This window comes from Daphnia carinata, chromosome 3, assembly GCF_022539665.2.
Source record: "Daphnia carinata strain CSIRO-1 chromosome 3, CSIRO_AGI_Dcar_HiC_V3, whole genome shotgun sequence".
NCBI classification, from domain to species: Eukaryota; Metazoa; Arthropoda; class Branchiopoda; order Diplostraca; family Daphniidae; genus Daphnia; species Daphnia carinata.
This window is the reverse complement of record NC_081333.1, coordinates 12504399-12527102: the sequence shown is the minus strand read 5'-3', so window position 1 is coordinate 12527102 and position 22704 is coordinate 12504399. Positions and strand designations below refer to the sequence as shown.

The 22704-nt window shown below is 42.0% G+C and overlaps 2 protein-coding genes across 2 annotated transcripts; both read left to right on the top strand.

The window, feature by feature from the left end:
- Positions 1–4431: 4431 nt before the first annotated feature.
- On the top strand, positions 4432–9305 carry LOC130698626 (cyclin-dependent kinase-like 4). Its single transcript, XM_057521310.1, is given in 11 exon segments — positions 4432–4482; positions 4545–4687; positions 5579–5771; positions 5845–5856; positions 5858–5967; positions 6161–6324; positions 6449–6556; positions 6617–6706; positions 6764–6906; positions 7230–7373; positions 8242–9305. Coding segments are annotated over 10 exon segments (1242 nt in total). The 5' UTR covers positions 4432–4482; positions 4545–4613; the 3' UTR covers positions 8446–9305.
- Positions 9306–13179: 3874 nt separating this feature from the next.
- Positions 13180–21403, top strand: LOC130698625 (amyloid-beta-like protein). The gene is made up of 10 exons (XM_057521309.2): positions 13180–13308; positions 15591–15779; positions 18095–18221; positions 18506–19164; positions 19230–19327; positions 19394–19741; positions 20304–20464; positions 20536–20909; positions 20988–21134; positions 21196–21403. Exons 1-10 carry the CDS (start codon positions 13231–13233, stop codon positions 21304–21306), a joined length of 2292 nt encoding a protein of 763 aa, XP_057377292.1. The 5' UTR covers positions 13180–13230; the 3' UTR covers positions 21307–21403.
- The last annotated feature ends 1301 nt before the right edge of the window (positions 21404–22704 follow it).

Genomic DNA, 22704 nt, shown 5'->3' with positions numbered 1-22704 from the left:
AAGCGAAGAGACTCGCATATGAAAAAAAAAGATTGTGCAACGTTGACGATTTCTTCACGAGATGTTTGAAAATCTCGTCAGGACAAACTTTCACGCGACGTGTCGACGCTTTTCGTTAGCGCGCTGAACGAAATTACGGGTGCGATTCGATTACGTCCCATACACAGACGCGATTTCTAACTGCCAGGATCAAAAAGAGTCTCGAGAATTTTATTTTGTTGATTTGTCTCCGTTTCTTTGACGTGACACGCTTGAATGAAACGCTTCCCTTTAAAAGACTGATTGCGATTGTTTTTGATGCGGGTTGAACGATTAAAGGATCTTTGATTGTACGAGTACATGTATCATCTATAATCGACGCCATCTGCCGGAAAACATTTGCCAATAAGATATCCTTTTTTTTTCCTATCGAAATAGGGCAGGGCCGTTGCCCTCCATGTATCCTTAAAAGAAGGAAAGATTGAATGTTTTAGAGTGGGATAACTATTGTACTGCTCTTTGTAAAGGCCAGCTGCTGGGAAGAGGACTGTTGGTGATGTAGGGCCTTGCGAGATGTTTCCATAGCGACCAAAACTACAACATTAAATAATCGACCCTTGCTACTCGTTGCTGTTTAGAACCGAATGCCCTTTGATTTGTAAATACCAAATGGAAAAGATATGGAAAGAAAACTATTGAACCGGTACTTTAAGAAATGCTTACAACACATCATTGTTTGTTTAAAATTGAATCGGCTCTTCAGTCAGCACAATGTACTTAATAAAGAAAAAAAATTATATTGCCCTTCTCTACACAGATTTAAATATTGAATTTTGTTTGTGTTTAGGTTTTTTTATGGTGAAATTGCTGAGTGATGGCCGTCGGCTTTTCACAGACATACACGTCAGGATTACAGATATTGTCGGTTAAAAGATTGTCTGGCAATGGAAGAAAAGAATAAGAAGTTGGTGATGCGGAAACGAATAAGGAGAGAGATTGACAGTACCGCAAGGGGACAGGATGTACAGTCGACTGTCACGAAGCGTGTCTCCATATCCATTTGGTTAAAAAGAAGAAAATAAAAACCAGAAAATCGATCGTGACGTGTAGCGAAAAGAGGGTCGGATAAAAAGCGGCTCGTCTCAACTAACACAAAAGTTTAAAAATCAGGCGGGGCTCTAAAAAAAAAAATTATGTGTTGAACGATTAGCGGAAAACTGAATATGGAAATCTTTGCTGAATAGCAGACTGGGAAATGTTCCACGTTACGCCTGGGATGATTCGTCACATCCAAATCGCCTTAGGTATTACTGTATAGCTGGTATTAGATCTCACTCGATGTCGCTTTCATTTCGTATTCGAAAACGACGCAGGGCATTCTCATGGGAATGCGGCCGACAACCGGAATGATTGGTTAGACTTGGCGAAATGTTCGCGTCCGACGACTATATTTTCGAAAACTTTAGCGTTAGTCGAGAAAATGATAGTGATGATAGCAGATGGAGCGGATCCCATTGGATTTCCTCTTTCTGCCGATCGGAAATGTTGTGCACATCTACCGTCTGGAAAAATTCTTTTAACTGTTTTGCATATTATTTCAATCGTTGCCTGAGGGGTGCAACATCTTCCGTTCATGGTACTCTAATTTTAGTATCAAAATTCAGATGTATTAAAGGCACAAAAAAAGAATAGACGTAGATCTCTATTTGGCAAACAAAAAGAAAAGGTCAAACGCCATCGAATATAAACCCATGCCGTCAGAAGATGTGTGTCCAAATATCCCGGGGTAAATGCACAACAGAGAGAGACACAGCCTTTGTCATCGGTTTTCATATTCTTTTGTTCATACATACATACAGAGGAAAAGCCGGAAGGAGAACAAGTTCGGAAACGATGATGGAAAAGGGACGGAGGAATCAAAAAGTACAAACCGAGTGCATGGAGAACGTGAAACACAAAAAAAAAAAAAAGAATCACGAAACAAGACAGAGTAGTAAGAAGAGGAAACAATTCAATTGGAAACGGAAGGATATAGAAACGAAATGCATGTCTGTAGGCAGTGAGTGGGATTCTCCAACACGCAAGTCTGTGATGCTATGTGGCACTCCTGGCGTCTACATCAAAATGTTACAAAGGATGGACACACACAAAAGATAAAAGGCGGGGGAGAGAAAGATCGTGCGTGGAACGTCAGTCTGATTTGAAAATGTTTCACGCTAAAGCTCGTGAGCTGGATGCGTAATGAATGAACAAAGGGAATACAGCAGAATCCGCTCACAACTTCCTGTGCGGAACTCGACTTTGGGAAAATGAATCAGGCAGTACCCGTTTAAACGCTATAAAACTTCATTATTCTTCGTGCTTAAATATGCTATAGGACTATTATATGGAAATAAAGTTTCACAGGGCGGAAGATTTGATATCTTAATAACTTACTTCCCCTTTTTTTTCTAACATGTTCTTTTATTCCCGTGTAAGAGTGGAAAGAAAAAGATATATCAAACACGAAAGGGCAAGGCGTGTGCACAGAATCGTCTAGAACGATGAGTTGTATAATAGCATGGAGTTTCTCATTAGATATATAGTTCCAGTATGAACAATAGGAGGCATTTCTTCGTGACTCACGAGACGTACCCGAAAATGCTTCGACTTCTTGACAGTTGCATGACGGAATACTCACTGCCCCCATTTCATTTTTTTTGTGTGTGTGAAGATTATACGTGTCTAGACGCAACACACAAGGATCGTGACTTTATACCTTCGATATTTAATTATTTCTAGAAATGAAATTAATTGCCTCCGGGAAACGATGCGAAAAATTTGCCCATTTTCCGCTTTTATTTCATTATGTTACGCTCTTGGAATATCTATTGCGTATATATCCGGTTTCAAACATTGACATGTGATGGTGTGACGTCATTTCTTATAGCTTATATGGTAATAATATCTATAGCCGCGTGTAATACACCTGCGCGTGCATTGCAGTTCTGCGACAGCACATGTCGTGATGTTTGGTCATTCGATGTTATTTGAACATGTATAAATATAGAAACGGACTTGGACGGTTATACATTAGCTATACAATACCACATCTCATCATATTGCAACATAATAAAAAAAAACAACACACACATTTTTTTTTTCGTTTATTTTGGTCCGTCATGTGATTTACTGGTAGACTTTAATTGTTTCAGGATTTTGTTGCTACACGTTAAGCGGAAAATACATCAGCCAAAACAATAAAAACAAAATGTATTTCTCATTTTTATTGTGACGTGCCAAATTAAAAGAGAAAAGTCTATAATTGTAACTGTCGACCTCTATATCACACAGACACATAGAGAACAAAGAGTAAATGTAAGATTTATTGCCGACAATAACGCCGCTGCGACAAATAAAAACAGAGGAGGAAATATGATTGGGGCGTTGGGGAGAATTGCGGGCACGTCCCCTCCGATATTTTGGCCTTCAACCCGCACAGATCGTTCCTTCTCAAATCATCACGAATTTTTTTTTTTTTTTTATTCTTTGAAATCTTTATTTTTCACAACGTTTGAAGAGACCACAGAGAAGTTCTAGATCTGATTCATTTTTCACGTTTATCTCGGCTTTAATAATAAAATGAATAATGGCTCGAGGTTTAAAACAAAGCTTCACATAAAACGAAGAAGGCGTGCGATAGACGTACTTGTCTACATTATTCGATTATTATTTTACAACCACTATCCATATACAATACGCCCAGGAGCCAATTTAAATTAACGAATGCGCGTGGTACTATATATAGCATACCCCTAGATGATTATTCTAATTGCGTGACGTTCGCTGTTGTTCAAGAACCGCAGACGACATCCTTCGTCAGCGCTTTTGATTGCTCTTCTCACATATTTCCTTCCGGACCCCGCCTCTACACAACCTCCCTCGTTCCATAAATGCATTTCGAGAGTTTGGTGGCCAACAATGAATTTATTCAAGAATAAAAACAAACACAATTGACTTACAGAGCAAAACACTTGCCTTTTTTTTTTCAAAACTATTGTGGGGCGTTGTTCAAAAAAAACATGCACCACATGTGTCCCGCTGACGGATGCGAGTCCCTTACAAGCAAATCCATCAGGGGTAGGGGAAAAAAAATGAGTCTCCCTACATTCATTCGATGTATCATTGTGTCCGCTTCGTGATGTTCTTATATACCCCTATTCCCCCTTTTCTATAGTTAAAAAAGAAACAAGTACAAAAATAAGAACGCACGAACGATGTATAGGAGGAGAGCAAGGGGGGGGATGTCGCATTGTTTAATTGAACCCGTGTGTCTTTCCTGATAATCATGCTACCCGCACTACATCATCAGCACCCTCTCTTTCGTTATATGAGGGTGGGTAACACAAAAGGGAAAACATTGTAGTCCAATATAAACTCACGTGGATAGAGCCCAGGTGGAGATTACAAGGTACTGAGTCGTTGTGGCGAGCACATCGATGCTAACCGACTGTTTCAAACTTGGTAAAAAAAAACATTCGTGATTTTTATTTAAAGAATTTATTACAATTGGCAATTCCGTGCAGGTTTTTTTCAACGAGAGAAATTGCAAGCGTTGAAAATCAATTTGTGACGTTGTTCGAATTGCCTGAGTCATGGAACGATGGTTGGCTGAATCTCGATTTTGGATGGCCGGTAACAATCGCACGTTCGTCGTCAGCAATTCACGGTACTTTTCATTCTAATAACAATCAATTTGCTCCATTTAAATCAATGATTTGTCTATAAAAAAAGCCGGGGAAATTTATCTAATGGCTTCGTAAAGAAAAGGCCAAGAGTTTTTCGGGCCGGGATCTTTCGTGTCATCGTGTCGTTGTGTACCTACCGCTGTCCTATCATAGAGAACACTGACCTATTGTGTCTTTTGCATCGGGGTGGTTTGTTACCACCACTGCCTGACGACAAACAAACCCCTTCAAAAAAAGATAGAAGAAGATTTTCAATTGATTCTAAGCCCGAAACATATTTTCCCATGCCATTTTATCACGATTCTTCTATAACTCTACCCTTTTTTTTTCAATCCAACTTTTTTTTCTCCCCCTCTCATTTCCAGAGAGTTTTTTTGTTTCGGTTCGATAAAGAACGTCCACAGGGCAGGGCAGTAGTGGCACGCACAAAGAAGCCCAGCTCTACTATGGATAGTTGAATGTATTGCCACGGTGCTCGGGTAAAAGTCACGTCACCTTGGCAACGAGAAATCAAACAGAAACACAGAGAAAGAAAAAAGTCTGAGCAGAACGGGGACTAGCAAAAGATGGAAAGTAACGTTACACTCACACGAACAGTTAAACAACACGGCAGTTTACACGCATCGCTCGCTAGGTAGAACATTTTCATCAGACAGCCAAGAGTTCCTGAAGTCTAAAAACGAAAAAGGATGGACGTAACGCCCGTGCGGATGGCCATGTTCCATCAAAGTTGATCCTGAAAACAATTTGGTGGTTCATACTTTGGTTGGCCGTGAGTTAGTGTGGCTGTGTTGGCTTAGATATCGCGGGATCAACGAGCTGAACAATTGAACGACGAACAAAAACTGTGTGCCGTTTTTTCCGATGTTTAGGTCGCGGGCTCCGTCGTCGCACTTTATGGAGCGATACGAGAAGATCTGCCGGATGGGCGAAGGCTCCTACGGCGTCGTCTACAAGTGCCGAAACCGCGAAACGGGCCAAATCGTCGCCATCAAGAAGTTTGTCGAGTCGGAAGAAGATCCGCTCATCAAGAAGATCGCCCTCAGAGAAATACGCATGCTCAAGGTAAAAATGAGAACTCGGTTTTTTTATTTTTTTATTTTATCGATCGTTTGACATTATTCGCTTGATTGCGCAGCAATTGAAGCACCCCAAACTTGGTGAATTTGATCGAGGTTTTCCGGCGCAAAAAGAAACTCCATCTCGTCTTTGAATACTGCGACCTCACTGTGCTCAACGAACTGGAAAAACATCCGAGAGGGTAACGTTTTTTTTTTTTGATGTAATCAAGACTTGTGTAGATCCATTTAAGTGGATCTATAGAGTCCGACTAGAACGATTCAAATATGGCTGTGTAGAAGCTTTAGATCAATAGCGAAAAGATGTAAACACGACAAATATGTTTAATCTGCCTATGTGTATCTATACGTGGTGTGTATGTTTGCTGATTGCAGAGTGCCGGAAGTGTTGACGAAGCGGATCATCTGGCAGACATTGCAGGCCGTCGGATATTGCCACGCCCACAATTGCATCCACCGCGACGTCAAACCGGAAAACATCCTCCTCACCAAGGAAGGCGTGGTGAAGCTCTGCGATTTCGGCTTTGCCCGGCTTCTCAGTAAATTGATATCTATCGATTCAACATTTGTTCAATTGCGCTAATATCTAAACCCATTTTTTTTTGTATTGGATCAACAATAATTTCAAACTTCTTTTTGTTTCTATTTCTTTATGACAAAAAGATCCGGGAGAGAATTACACCGATTACGTGGCCACACGATGGTATAGGGCACCGGAATTATTGGTCGGAGACACCCAATACGGTCCCGGTGTAGATGTTTGGGCTATCGGTATATTACTTCAATTACAATTGGATGACGTAACGATGGAAATGATTTTTTAATGCATAGGTTGCGTCTTTGCCGAGTTGGTTAGAGGCGAGGCCTTGTGGCCGGGCAAGTCTGACGTCGACCAACTTTTCCTCATCCGGAAAACATTAGGTGAATTCAGACACATTTCCAGTTCTGGAATATATTGAATGTTTTTATTGATGGCAGGTGATTTAATTCCGCGCCACATGAAAGTATTCAAGAACAACGAATTCTTCGCCGGTCTGTCCATCCCCGAACCGGACGTCAGAGAATCGATCGAGTCCAAGATGCCGCGCGATTTCTCCGTCGACGGAATGGACTTCCTCAAGGTGAGCTCTTTAACTGATTTATTTTCTTTTTATTATACAACATCTTCCTTCATCTAAGGCGCCTATTTAAATTACAATTATTCTTCTTTATTTACCGAAGCTAATGTATTCCTTTCAATAACTCAATCATTAAGAATTGAAAATAGGCATAACAGATTCTCTTGTGAGTGCCAAAGCGCAAAAATGAAATTGATGGAAAAAGGAAGATGGATCGATAATAACCTTATTCATATGCAAATGGACTTTCAAGCTGGCGAAATTTCGGAAAAAACGATATTAATAGCTAAATTGAAATTCCTTCTCCTTTCTGTTTGTGTGTCTAGAAATGTTTGGATCGAGATCCGTCGAAGCGGTACACCTGCGATCAGCTGCTCCGTCATCCCTACTTTGCCAACTTCAATTTCCGACTGCCAGAATCCGAATTGGAAGAGTACGAGCGGCTCAGGAGATTGAGATCGCGTTCACGGGTAAGAAACAAAAAACAAAGATCTGACATGTCCATCAGACGATATCGATCGGTTCCATTTTGGTTGCATCCAGCTGGACTCGTTTTTTGTTTTGAAAAGCAACATATTGCTTTCGATGACGTCCATATAGCAGCAAAAATCTATTGTTAGAATGCTCATTTGGCGATTGGAAATCGGTAGCGAACGTCATTCTAAAAAAGGCCATATGCAAATGCACGCTATTCGAGTGGCCCAACATAAAACGCACGCCATTTTGAAAACAGCTGATTCGCGCAATCCGCTTTTTTTTTATTTGTTCACCCTTGCGGAATATTCTGGAGGGCATGTAGAAAAATGGCACCTATCGCAACTTTGCCTCGGCTGATAAATAGGCCAACAGTAAATCATCGTGATCGACAACCCGTAAAGAAGAACTTGCACTTAGTCAAGCATCTTTAGCAATTAGTTTCGGGATGAAGAGAAAAGCAAAAAAAAACCGATGGATTAGATGAGGAAAAATAAAATACTAGTAGGAGGCAAATCGAAATCGAATAATAAAGTAGGCTGGGTATTACGTCGGCATTTAGTCGAGACGGGGGGGGGGAGAGCTTATACGTAATTCGTTGGAATGTATAATACGAATAGCGCAGGGGATGCTCTTCGGCACGGAATGATGGAGAAAAACAAAAGCCTCTCAGCTCACAGATGGGCGTGTCGGGAGTTATAATTAAGAGTTAGACACAGTTGAACGATGATATTGGACTCGACAGACCATACATAACACATAGCAAAAGTTATAAACACGAGCAGTATATTTGAACTAGTACTACGTAAACATTGAGCTTGATAGAAAAATGAAACAAAAAAATGAATTCATTTTTTGGATAAGAATTTTCAGTATGCGGGTAATCATATGCTGCCACAGTTGCCTGGACACGGTGTAGCGAGCAGCCTGAACTACGTCGGCGGAGGTTACAGCACGAGCAACACGAGCACGAGCTCCAACAATTTCGTCGGTAATAGTCCACCATCTATGCAAATCAGCCAAGCACCGAGAATGGTCCGCCGTTATGACCATTTGCCATCCATTTGAGGAGCCGGTCAAGGGGTGCGGCAACATCATCCAGTTGCGGCGCAGCAGCCAACACACGGCAGCAGCAGACGGACAGCAGCGCATCCGACGGAGAGTAGCAGCAACACGAGCGGTAGTGTCATCCTTGCTGGACATCATAATCATGGCAAGACGAAGAATAAAGCCGAGCAGCATCATTATCACAAAAGTACTACGACTAATTGTACGATTCGTACGCCGTTTGCGTCTAGCACCAGTTATGCGGTGGCACATCATCATCAGCTAACGGTCCCAATAAAAACGAAAGGACCGAGGCGTTCATTGGCTGCCGGAACATTGCCATCCACAGCAACGCCATTATTGTCCACAAATATAAGATGAACAAAGTCTATCGACCAGACTTATCACACGATAATCGACTGAATGCATTCTTATATACGTTTAAGTTTTTCTTATCTAACGTTAAAGGCAATATGGGAAGTCATGTGTTATTTAAAGATGCCTTTTTCTTTTCCCCCAGCTGTTCCCTTAAGAAAAAGACACCTGACCCTTTCTGGATGGGTATCCATTATTTATTTTTCATTTTCTTTTTTTCTGATTGAATAGAATAGGGAAGTGGAGAGAAAAAACAAGTAGATGGGGAAAAATTGATATGGAAATTGACGGCTGCAGTATCGGAGCTGCTGGTTGATGTGCGTGCTGCTCGTGATTGGCTTTGACGTTGCGTGTGATGATCATTGTATGTGTTTCTCTAAAACCCTGGCGGCCCTTTTTTTCTTATATTCCCCTCATTTTCGTTATGTCTATAAGAATCGTGTGTTTGCTGTCTATACGATCGCTCTTTTGTTTCGTTCGCTATACACATCAATATTAAACCGGCATTTAACTTCCTCATTATCCAAACATCCCACCTGGTACACGATACAGATCGTGCGCATGATCGGAATCCTAATGTCTCGCTTTAGATGTTTTATTTATTTCACTCTTCTCTTCATCTTACAGATCTCTTCAACATTTAGAGCTACATTTAAATGCAACTGTGTGTAGAGCCTCGTTTGGTTGCACGACGACAAGACTTGCCCTATACAAAAAAAAAACTTATATGTTTAGGTTATTCAAAAGAAATTCTTATTTGATTCTTAAATGCAGTAGTTCTACATGCTAACACAGATGAATCATTATTTTTTTTTTTCGTAGCTCTGCGCAAATAACATCCGGCCGCACATATCCGGAAACTGCGCAGCGGATATGTGCTGAACAGAGAAAAAAAAATAATAAGACTCGATTGGCTTGTGTGCGTCATTGACGTTTTTTTTTTTTTCAACGCTCAGGTCATCGTTCGGATTGAACGTCATTATCTATTCTTTTCTAGCGCAGGTACATCGTGAGCTTTTCCATTAAAAAATAGAAATCCTCTTATTTTCTAATCCTTCAGTACTACACGTAGGAGGAAGCTTTAAATATAATCAACATCAAAGTCCTTCTTTGATTTATTCCATCCGATCTGCTGATGGCAGTCCTGAAAGGATTCCATCGATTTGCCGCTATACCCTTTCAGCGGCGGCCACTAGTAATGGCCCTATCCGACACACCTAAAAGCTTATTCAAATACACGCGCATGAGTTGAATACGCAGCGTCACATCCGTCCTTAAAAAAAATATATAAATTTATTCGCTCCTTCAATGCACAAAAGTTTTGTTTAATTCAATTGACGGACCGAGAGAGCTCTTATAAGGTACTTATATAAAGGCATGTTAATGTATGCTTTTTAATTGTCGCCAGCGCAATTTAATTGCGACACACAGCGGCCTGCTGGATCGCTTTATACATCAAAAGAAGCCCAAGTGCAGATGCCATACTTTTGGCCATTTTATTATGCTCCCTCTTTTATATTCTGAAATACATAGCGCATATTATAGTATATATAGCAATATACCTCGTCTGTAGTTTTTCGCGCTTCGCTTAAGCTCTGCTTGACTGGATACTGTGAGAGGCCAGGGCGGATGCGTCACAGCGAATGGAGGCTGTGAAAGGGGGAGATGGAATAAAGATAAGAAAAGGAGGAATCGCGGGCGACAGACACGAGCGAATAAGACCAAGGCCAGCAAAGAGGACCCTTAGGATATATCGATTAGGTGGGAATAGATAGGAAGACAGCAGCATCCGCACGGCGGATACATACAGGGGTGGCGTGTTTTCCAACTTGGTGGCTCTCGTTTACTGGAACTTTCAGCGAGAAATATATTATGTATGCCTTGGCCCATCGAGCAGTGCAGAGTGCTTGTATATTGAAACAAGCTTCCTGCGTAAAGTACAATATGGTAAAGTCCAGTCGACAGGCTCACGAGAGCAGTTTGTGCAAATAAAATGCGCACATCGCAGTAGATGACTAAGTGTGTAGCAAATGAACTCTGAAATGCTAGTGCATATATATATATAGAATTTGAAAATCAAATGAAATAAAATACACGAAATGAGATGACTGGTACTTGTAATCGTCCCCTGTTTTCTGTAATTAAAATCGAGTGCTTTGCGCAACACACAGAATCCTAACCGCAGAGGGTTCGTCCTGTCATTGTGGGCATGTAATCCCGTGTAATCCGCAACAAGATCGTTGTGGCAAAATTTCGGATATCCTCTCGCACTTGGCTATCTTCCCTCATTATTATCCACATGTAGATAGAGCGTATAACACATGGATCATGAGTTTATCAGTTTTCGCATGTGGATCGCTGTTGGAAATAACGTCCGTGAGGTCAAAGAACCGACTACGAGTCCTTTGTAATAGCCTGCTGGTGTCTTCCTAATTCAATTTCAAAAGTCGTAAAAATAACTCGATTATTTAATAATGGATTACAATTGAAACAAGAATAAAAGAAGAACGTTGCCGGAATATGCTGTATAATAGTCAATTTCAGATGTCTCTTTTCCGTGGTCGTAATGTATGGTAGCAAATGGTCATGTTGCAATAAGTGCTACCGTATCCTTATCGAATCCAGCCGTCCATGAATCGTGAGGGACTTTGCCTCTCTATAATAGCTAACGGATCCTATGTAGCGATAATGGCCGTTCTCTGTACACATCAGCCTCAATCGAAACTCATCCCCTATGCACTGTTTTATACGTGCACTGGCTGACAAACAGTTGGCAATTTTTTAGTTCAAAGAGTACAACAAAAAGTGGCTATCATCGGACAACAATGTACGTTCAGCGAAAACTTGTGACTCGTCTGTAAAAGAACACAGATTTTCCATCGTTTGCAAAAAAAAAAAAATACCGACGTCTTATGCATATTTAACGTGCAGTCGTGTAAACCAGTGGGAGTTAAACAAACACTTCTTCACGAAAAAAAAAACCATATCTAATTTATAAGACGTCTGGTTCTATACAAACTGCTGTCGCCAACAGCAGACGTCGCCCCAATGTGTTATTGACTTGATAGCGCGTCCTCGGTTGCCTAGGCGACGTGCATAATCACTGGCGTCAGTCAAAAAGGGAAACACAAAAGGAGTTCTCCCGTGGTGACAACCATCCACATACAACATGACCTTTTCTTTGCTATACAATTTTTGTGTGTGTATTGCACAACGTGGCGGATACATGGATATGTGAAGCTCTATACATTTCACGTATGTAGAGGCAAAAGAAAAATCCCCTATCGGCAAAAGCTGTGTAGTATACACGTAAGTCGTTTAGGTTTCACCATATGCCAACAGCTGTGAATGCACTTGAATTATTGATGGGGGCGATCGAGATACACGCGAAAAAAGGGGGGAGGAGAAGACGTCTTTTATACAAGGCCATTCGATGAGTCCATGTGTGCAACCGCCATGACGATGTGTGCTGGGAAAAAATCGATAGGGACTCCACCCTTCAGCCGGATCACCACACACATCCACTACGGGTGATACAGTTGCTACAACCACCTTATCGTCTCTTTTCCCCTAGTAGCTTCTTTCCTGGTAGTGATACGTAATAGACATAAGAGACAGATGAGATAAACAAATGGGTCTTGTGTTTACGAATATATAAACGTGTGTATCAAGAATTGGTGTGTCGACTGTCAAAAGTTGTGGATCGATAATGGCGCCAACTGGGTTGCCATTACTTTTCCATGGCGTTTTATTATTATTATTTTTAATACGTGAACTGCGTTGGCATGTCACGACAAATGAGCTTTAGGAGATGTGTCTTTGCTCAAAATGCAGCTTTTTCATTACTTTTTTTTTTTTTTTTTTCAAGAGTTTGTGGCAACCTTCAAAACATACGGCATTGACACATCTAGTAAATTACCTCGTTTTCCTTTTGCCCTATTTGAAATAGCTAAAGGGGGAAACAAGTCGGGGCCGGACGTGGAACGTGAAAACTCATTTGGCGGAACAGTAAATTGGTTCCCGACTGCATATTATTAAATCCCAGCTTTTCATCCAGTTTTCAATCTTGAATGGAATCGGGAAAAATGAAAAAAATGTCAGACAAGTGCCAGTTATTATTAATTTTCCTTTTTTCTTTTTCTATTCAATTTACCTTATTAGAATCCCAGACGGAATACACAACAGCACCTTACGTAGTATTATGTATGATTTCTTCCTTTTGTTAAATTATTTTTAAAGGTGGCGCGCGCAAGCGCAGTTATGTAGGTCAACGGTGCTGCCCCCTTAACGGCGGCTATTGAAATCGAAGCTGGCATCGTCCACACGTCAGACAGACAGAAAGAGGCAGCTGCAGCGAGAAAGTCAGTCCGATCGTAGTGTGGGTGTGTTCTCTGTTCCCCCGCCCGTCGTCGACGCAAAAAAACAGCAAAAATGTGGAACTACAGAGTGTTTTTCATCGCCATCATCTTATCGGCCATCAGTGTTAACGACATTTTAGCCTACGTCGAGGTATAAATTCCTTTCAACTTGAAATGGATTTCCATGATCTTTTCTTCCTTTCCCAGGAAATAAATGCGAAAGAAACAATCGATTGTGTTGGTGTGTGTGTGTGTGCGCGCCCTGTGTGTGACTTGCTCTATCCGCCATTCGCCCTGGTTCCCCTTTTTCTCTATCGAAATCCCATAAAGCTTTTTCCTGCGTATTCGTTACTTAGCCAGGCAACTCGACTAGACAACTTTCATTCCTCTTGTCTGATTTCTTATTTTTAGTTCGAAGCTTTTCCTATTCTTTTTCAGGTGACATTTTCCACTAGCTAGAGGTCCCAAACTGATGCTGTTGGTTGAACTTCCATCATGACTTTTGTCAAGATCTCTCATGTCACATAAAAGCTGATAGCGCATTCCATTCTGAAGCTTTTCATGAGATTGGTTACACCTCATTGTCTCAGTAAACATCAGCAGGTCCCGTTGCACACAGAAGGGAGTGGAGAGAGGTGCATGACTCTGCATGGATCAGTTTGATTAAACCACACCATGTGTGTATCTTTGTATGTAGGCAGTTTTCCTCCCCTCTGGGTTTCTTTTCTTCTTTTCCCCCTCTTTCCTTTCATCTGACAGAAGGTGGGGATCAGGCTCGAGTTTTGATTAGGCAGCTTGGCTGGCAGAACATCTCATATTTCTCACCTTGTCACTGTGTATGCTTTGTGTTTTCCCTTAATCCAACAGCGACGCGACCTTAGCACGCCCTGTCGTCAACACGAAGTCGTCAGTCAACAGGAAAAGAGAGATTCCACTGTTGTTGCATAGCTTCGAGCTATGCTAAAATTCCCAAATTGTCAAATGTACACAAGAAAAGGAGACAGCCGAAAGTTCACGGTTAAACTTGAAGAATTTAGACATTAGATAAACGCAAGGGGGACGAGGTCCGTTGCAAAAAAGAATCGATCGACCTCATCAGTTCACCAAGGCAAAAAGACATTCAGCAGTCGTTTGAGTCGTTCAATTTCAATTCGGTGACAAAAGAACTGTCGAACATCAGCAAAAAAATAGTTTACAAGAAGGTTAAAAAGAATTACATTTTGAAACCCATTTTTCTTAAGAAAAGGACCATACACATACCAAAAAAAAAGCAGCTGGAAAAGAAAAAAATGGGGTCCCCTTTTCTATTCACCAGCTGCTATTATTCTTAATTGAACAGCTGTAAAAAAAAAAGGTTAAGAGACTTCCGCAAAAAGGCAAGCTTTTCTTCCGTTTTCCTATGGACTTTTTTATAACTGTTCTTCTCCTTCATTTTGTAAAAGTAATTTCATTACAGGGGGATCAAAGATAAAGGTTCTTTTTGGATACCTGGAGGTGTATTCTTCACGTATGTGGGTGCACTCGTTACCGTGCTTAATCAGGCCCTCCCGCTTTCCAGTTCAATCTAATATTAATCAGCCCTTCCAGTATACATGGACACACAGAAAAAAAAAAGTTCCAGGTCGATCGATTGATGGCGTACATTCGGAGTGTAGGAGAGTCGGTCGGGAGCCAACCCTCGCTTTTAGTCATTTCCGCTAGACATGGGCACATACATTTGATTGTTTCTTTTCTACATGACACGCACATACCCCTTGTGTGGTGAAGAAAGAAAAAAAAGGGGGGAGTAGGTGTCGCATTTCCGTACGGCATCCGAAATGCTTTAGGGGCCGACAGCCGAGAGGCTTTTTTTTTTGGTGCAATTCGACACTTATTTCCTCTATGTTGAAACATACTTTTTAGCTGGGCCGTGTTTCAAATGAATTTTCGTGCCTTTGTTTTCCAGGAAGAAATGAGGTCGTCCAATTTGGCAAAGCTTTTTGTCCGTCCGTTTTTTTCTTACGTCGATCGTTATTAAGCGTCACGATAGCTTCCCAGGAAAACACCAAGTAAACAAGTTTGGCAGGCTTGCAGCACCGAAAGATGACGTGCACACACACAAGTAGCGAAAAGAGTTACACGAAGAACTAAGTAAAGGTTCCCTTTTAAAAGAGACAGTGGGGAAAGGCACAAACAAAACTGATTGAGCTCTTTGTGGATGTTCTAGAAAAGGGGAAAAAAAAACTTTTTACGGAGTCGAAGAACCAATCAATAATATCGTGCTTTCTCGTCCTCCCCCCTTTTTTTTTTCTTCTAGCAATTTCCTCCTACTCCGCTAAGTCTGCTTATAGGTGGCCCTGCAATTGACTTTTTTCTGATGTTCCCTTCATTGCCAGTGTTATTGATGTTGTTGACGTAATTTGTTTTCTTCATTTTCTATTGACGTGCACACAGGCTGTCGCCGGATCATTCGGATCGGATGTGGCCCCCATCAAGGTGGAGCCCCAAGTGGCAGTCGTGTGCGACGTTCGCAACCCGCTTCATCCGCAGTACATGGATTCGACCGGGAAGTGGGTCTCTGATTTGGACAATAAGAACTCGTGTCTGAAAGACAAGATTGAAATCCTCGACTTCTGCCGAAAGGTAAAGCAAACACGTGACCTATAATGCCAACGTTAGTTTGACAAACTAATCAAATGATTTGCTTTCAGTCGTGTTGTTGTTGTCCTCATTTGTATCGATTGTCGTGGTCGATTGAGTTGACGTTCCCTCCACTTCTTTTTAGCTTTTCCCTAAAAAAATACTTCCCCTGGGCAATTGGAGTAGAGCCAATCGATTGGTTAAAATGGAAGAAGAGACGAAAGACGTCAATGCGAAATGGGAGAAAAAATTGGAAGGGAAACGATTGATCCGTTTTAGCTTTCTCTCCGTTAAGAACCCAGGTCGGATCGATTTCAGCTTCTTGATCTCTCCATTTTCTTTCGGGGAAATATATAAATCCCGTTTTCAATTTAGTGACCTTCTTTTGTCCGACTCCTTCGGGGACATTCGACCAAGTCGGATGTCAACTCCAACTGTCTTTGCTCTGCTGCGCTTCCACTTGTTCATTTTTTTGTTTCCCCCCCTTCTTCATGGCTCCGTTGTTTCCTGCAGTTCAGTAGTCATTCACTTAGCCCGTCGTTACGTGCGTATGCTCAATCTGTTCTTCAACTTGTCTGCTTAAGATGCACTGCTCCGGACAGATGGAAAAGTTGAACGGGATCACGAAGCAAATCCTTTTTTTTTTTTGGTCAAAAGGTAGGCTTCAATCTCAACGACATCTACTTGCGAATTCTTGCCTTAACGACAACAATTTTCCCTCCTCTTTTTATTCGAGCGCACTCGAGGCTGCCGCTACATTTCTCTTATTATGCACGATCATCCTTTTACGTTCATTTCACGAATCGACTTGTAATGCAAAACAAAGAAAGAGTTTATCCATCCGATAATTATCGATATCCCTTATCCGGACTTTACATTTTAAGGGAAATAAGTCCAAACAGTAAGGTCAAAAGGTACCAGCCATTAATGGTTTTTCCTTTTTGTTTGCGCGTACGTATTTTATTTTTATTGTCGTTTTCAAGTGTTTTTTTCGTTCTACGTCTTTCTTTTGTATTGAAGCGGCCAAGCCAAAGTGCCTTCGTTGGTACAAGTCGACGAGTGTGTGTGCCTTGTTTGCACGCTATCGCCCGTCCCGGAATATAAATATACGCCGGTCGATGAGTCATACGCTCGGTTTGCCTCGATCAATGAGTTCCACAAGCCAAGGGGGTTCACCCCGCAACGGCCAATATCGGGGAAGGAGTGGGGAGGCAAAGATGGCTAAACGTTGGCAAAGAGGAACGAACGAGTGATTCTTGACTCTCTTTTCTTTCCACATCGTATCTTACCAAATATAATAGGAGCAGTTAGAAGAGCTAAAACTGACATGGTTAAGGAGCTTAGACTAGACGACAGTTGCCCGTGTGTTGAGGCGGACTGCACGACGGCGTCGCCTAGCAACCTAACGACGAGGGGTGGAACCGCTCTAGTTACAGATGCTCAAGTTTTTGAAGAACTCGGTTCGCTAAATTATAAAACATCACCGGTCGAAACTTGTTGAAAAGGGCGGATTTTGGGTGTGTGTGGGAGACGGAAGTCCTCGAAATTTTGAAACATTGATTTACTTATACGATCGTTCTTCGAGCATCGCGAACGAAACTCGTAGCAAAGAAGGCGCATTAGAGCTAGTGAGTCAGCGACTGTGCTTGTGAATAATCCATCCAGCAATCGTCACTCCTGGAAGAATAGATCTATAGTTAACGCTGACGCCGGCCGCTGTTTCACGATGGCGTCAGCGTCGAATGACCAGAAAATAATGACATGTATAGCCCGCGCAATGGCATTGTCCTTTTCTTTTAAGTTTTATTTATATATATGCATTTTTTTTTTGTTCTCCAAATGGAGCTCGAAGTGGCGGAAACAGCCTGAGAAAGAAGGCAGCCTGTGGGCTACTGCAGCGAGGGCAACTGACAGGCAGTAAAAGTAATTCTTTTAGGCTTTTCTGAGGTCCCGATCGATTCGCTCCTAGAAAAGGGAGCGGTCGAAAAAAAAAAAGAGGCTTTTTGTAATAAGGAAAGGCATGAGCTGGATCAATTATAATCTCCTCTTTCCGTCCGCGTGGCTCCCATCTCTTGTATTTAGTTGCAAAGAGCCATTTTTGTTGAATCCTTTTTTTTTCTTCCGACTTTTCTAGGAAAATCAAATAAAAAGATTGTCCGCCCTCTTTGTCTATCTGAATAGCGAATGTGTCCAAAAAAGAAAACCTTTCATGTCACATTTTCCGCAGTTAATCCTTAACTGCCACGAATTCGATTCTCTAAAGTAGCTAACAAAGTTGCGTTTCATGTATAATAGATGCACTTTTCTTCTCTCGATAGGCATACCGTGGTCGAAACATCACCAACATCGTCGAAGCCCCGCGTTCAGTCAAGATTGACAACTGGTGCAAAGTCGGCCACCGTAAATGCAAGACCACGCAGTCGGTGAAACCCTACCGATGTCTCGGTAAGTCAGATAAATCGTTTCTTTTCTAACCCTTTCACCGTTTTTCTCCGGCTAAATGATCAAGGGTCACTCTCGGTTCCAATAAATCACGATGGCATAATAGAAATCATCTCTTTTTTTTTTTTTTTGTCTATGTGGCATTTGGAAATCACTTGTGTCAAAAGCTTTTTGTTTGTACGCGTTGCTATGTGCAAGCTGAGCGCTGCCTATTCTCGAGAGAAATAGAGGACATTGTACGAGCGTGATTGGATTTTTCTTCTAATACATATCTGTTGTTTATATAGAAGGAGCATTCCAGAGCGAGGCCCTGCTCGTGCCCGAACAGTGCGTCTTTGACCATGTCCACAACGCTAGCCGTTGCTGGTCGTACGATGAATGGAACGCCACTGCCGCCAATGCCTGTTCGACTCGCGATCTCAAACTCCGATCCTTCGCCATCCTGCTCCCCTGCGGAGTCGACCTCTTCTCCGGTGTCGAATTTGTTTGCTGCCCGAGAGCGGCCACCTTGGACGATGTCTCTCCCGTTGCCAAATCATTGAAAACCGAATCGTCCAAAGACGACAAAGACGACGACGACGACGATGATGAAGATGAAGATGACGACGATGACGATGATGATGTCGACGATGACGATGATGTGGCCGCAACTCCCGTTGAAGATAAATTGGACGATAAAAAGAGCAAGACTATTGACGTCAATGATGATGATGATGACTACGACGAGGATGATGAAAACGACGTCGATAGTGCCGAAGACGATGATTTGACCTCTACCACAACGTCGACCACTACCACGACAACTACCACAACTACAACTCCCAAACCCAAGCCATCTCCTACTCCTGACCCTTATTTGACTCATTACAACCCCAAGAAGGAGCGCGACGACTTCCTCGATGCCGAACAGCGTCTCGAAGAAAGGCACAGAGAACGTGTCACCAAGGTCAAAATAGTGATTTAAAATTGTACTGATCGACTGATGTATAACGAATTGTTGTGTCACACCAGATCATGAAGGATTGGTCCGAGTTGGAGGACCGTTACCAAGACTTACATTCCACTGATGCCAAGGGCGCCGAAGAATTCAAACACAAGATGACGAACCGGTACGGGAATTTAATTTTTTTTTTTGTTTCATACCGAGTTCTCAATCTGTTTTCATCCCCACACAGATTCCAGAAATTGGTGAAATCGATGGAAGATGAAGATGTTATGGAGAAACGCCAGTTGTCTGCCGTTCACCAACAGCGCGTCCTTGCCGCCATCAATGAGAAGAAACGCGATGCCATGACCTGCTACACGGATGCTTTGAACGAGAACTCGCCCAACACCCACCGAATCCAGAAGTGCCTGGAGAAGTTGCTCCGTGCTCTACACAAAGACCGCCACCATAGCATCAGCCATTTCCGTCATTTGCTTAACATCAACCCCAGCCAAGCGCAGCGTGAAAAGGATGCCACCATCCAACATCTGAATGACATCGAGAGACTCACCAATCAAAGTCTCCAGATGCTCGATAGGTAAAACACATTTTCATTCCTTTTAAATGAAAAAGACATGCTTTCTTTCACACGACCATCAGTTAGCGGAATGATTTAGCAATATCGACTGAGGCCAGCCCGCTATCGCTGGCATGCTTACGTTGAGAGCAAAGTTCGGGAATTTCTTGTTGTGGCCCGAGGAGAAAGTATTGATCGATTTTCCCGTCAGCTGTGTACTTTCTCGGGGCATTGTCGTCGGGATCAACAACATGTCGCGTGTTAACTTGTATATTGACGTCATTATTCTTAGTTAGAAACCCCAGCGGTTGCCACTTTGTCACTTATTAATGCAACACCCATCATTATTGTCGCCATCTTTTTCTCGTACGTTGGGTGGGGTTATTTTTTTCTTTCTTCCGTGTCGTGGTAGAGTTAATTTCTTTGTTGTTTGATAAATGGAGGCTTCCAATTTTTTTTTTTATCGAGAGTTTCCCTGACGACACGCCTACCCAATTTCCCTATTTTTATTTCCTTCCCTCGGCTAGTTTGGGCGTTTGATCAATAGGGTATTCATTACAATCATGTTGTCTATTGATCTCAGGTTCCCCGACATTCAAGCCAAGGTGGTGCCGCTGATGAAGGATTATTTGCTGGCCCTGCGGTCGAAAGACGATACCCCGTCTCCGCTCCTGATGACCTCCCGTACTTCGGAGGAAGATGTTCTCGATAGCTTCAAGGCTGAAATCGCAGCCAAACAAGCAGGTAAAGTGGATTGATTTGAAATTGGATGTACCTGATTCTGTTGGTATTTACTTATTCATTCTTTTTTCTAGAAAAGGAACGCCAGCGCCAAGCCGATAAGGCTCGCAAGGAAGACGAACGCCGTCGCGATGAACGCAGGAAGATGGAATCCAAGAACAAGAAGCTCAACCAACTGGACTCTAGCGCTGAGGAGACGGCCAAGGACGATTCGATGGTCAAACAAGAAGCGACGACATCCACTGCCACTCCCAAGCAACGCCAGCCAATGGGTGACAAGATCAAGCCTAAAATCATCAAGGAAGAGATTGTCAAGAAGGACAAGATGAAGGAGAAGAAGGCCAAGGAAGATCTGCCTCCTTACGTCGATGCCCAGGCTGTGCAACATATGCAGGAGCGACCCAAGGTGGCGCACGCACAAAACCACCAGATTGCCCATAACGAAGCGGTAATACAAGCCGCAAAAAAAGCTCGTAGCTCCATGTCTTATTCATCTCTTTTTATTTTGTTCCGTGTCTTGTCGTAGGGATTCTCTGTTCGCCATGAATCTGGACATCGCGAGAACCGTTCCGTTTACTTTACCCTGGCTTTCGCCGGAGTAGCTCTCTTGGCTGCTATGGTTGTCGGCCTTGTTTTACTGAAGAGACGACATGCTCGTTCCCCCCACCAGCAGGTTCGTAGTTAAACATGTTTTTTAAAGGCGAGTTTTATTTGATTTGTTTTTGTATTTTTAGGGTTTCATTGAGGTGGATCAGACTGTGACGCCAGAGGAGAGACATGTGGCCAACATGCAGATCAATGGATACGAGAATCCAACCTACAAATATTTTGAAGCCAAGGAATGAGACAATAATAGACAGGATTTTTTTTTGTCTTAAAAAAAAAAAAGAAATTCATAGCAATTCCACGTCCAAAAAAAAAAAAAAAAAGAAATCCGCTTATCATCTCTCGCAAGTCTTGTCCGGATAGTTCATTCTTCTTTTTTATTCTTTTCATCTTCTTTTGATTAATATTATTTTCTTAACAATCCTCTTGCGGGGCTTCTACATAATAACACTAAATATGTCTACTTACCCAACTTACGATCGAGATTGTCACTGTTTTAACATTTAAGTAGTACTTTTTATGTCGTGCGTTTTCTTCGTCTCTTCTTCCTTCACCATTTCCTCTGCCTCCTAATCCTCCTTGTCCTTTTGCCTTCTTCGTTTCTGTATATCGTGCTTCTCGTCTAGGCGTCATGACCCCCTTTCCCACCCAATTCTTTGTACACCAAACGGCAACCATCGCATTTTTTCGGGGTTAAGATTTTCATTTTATTTTGGTCAACTTAAAGACTTTTTTCCGCGATATTTTTTTATTACTGGGCAACTAAAAAAAAAAAAAACTTTAATCCACCCTGATGTAACGCAGCACGCGTGCGCTTTTATTCCCCCTTGTTCACACGCGTTCATCTTTTTTTTCATTTATCCTCGTTTTCTTTCATTTGGCGTAGGTCGACGTTTCGCCTCTCGTCGTTTCATCTTCGGAAACGATTACTGAGGCCCATTCCCTCCAAAACCTTAAAATATCAAATCTCATTTTTAAAAAGAAAGCATGAGAAAAGAACAGTTATGATTTCGCCGATGTCTTTACACAACATTTAACGTAAAAAAGAAGAAAAAAAAAAACAAAAAAAAATTAAAGCCATGATTTTATTTCGGTTGACGACGCTGTGGATGGTAGCTAAATGTATAAATAATAATATTCTTTGGGAGTCGCAGCTGCTCTTCAGATAACAGAAACAATCTTTCGGAACCGCTTTCGTCCATTCAATTCTCGTTTCGTGTTTTCTGGACGTTCGTATACTCGCGCGTTTTTTCGTCCCTCTATTTTTTTAGTGTAGCGTTGACCTCTCTCATATCCACCGACTGCCCGCTCCGCTTCGTAATACTACCACTTTATCTTCTATCCCTGCCGGAAGTTTTTGATTTACCAACAGCATGTAACCTCTATATTGCTGTAATACACACTGTTCCATTCAATATGGTTCCCCTTAAATTCTTTGCAGTTTGTTTTTCTTTTCGCCCCAATAAAATTCCTAGTTAAAGTAGCATTCATGGATTTGACTACTGGGTAAGAAAAGAAAAGTTTTCCTCTTAAAATTTGCTTTTGTTTTTTTCTGACATATTACAAGAAAGACAGGTATTGGACGATATCTCGCACGCGCAGATACCAGAATCATGCATAGTTCTGCTATGTCAGTT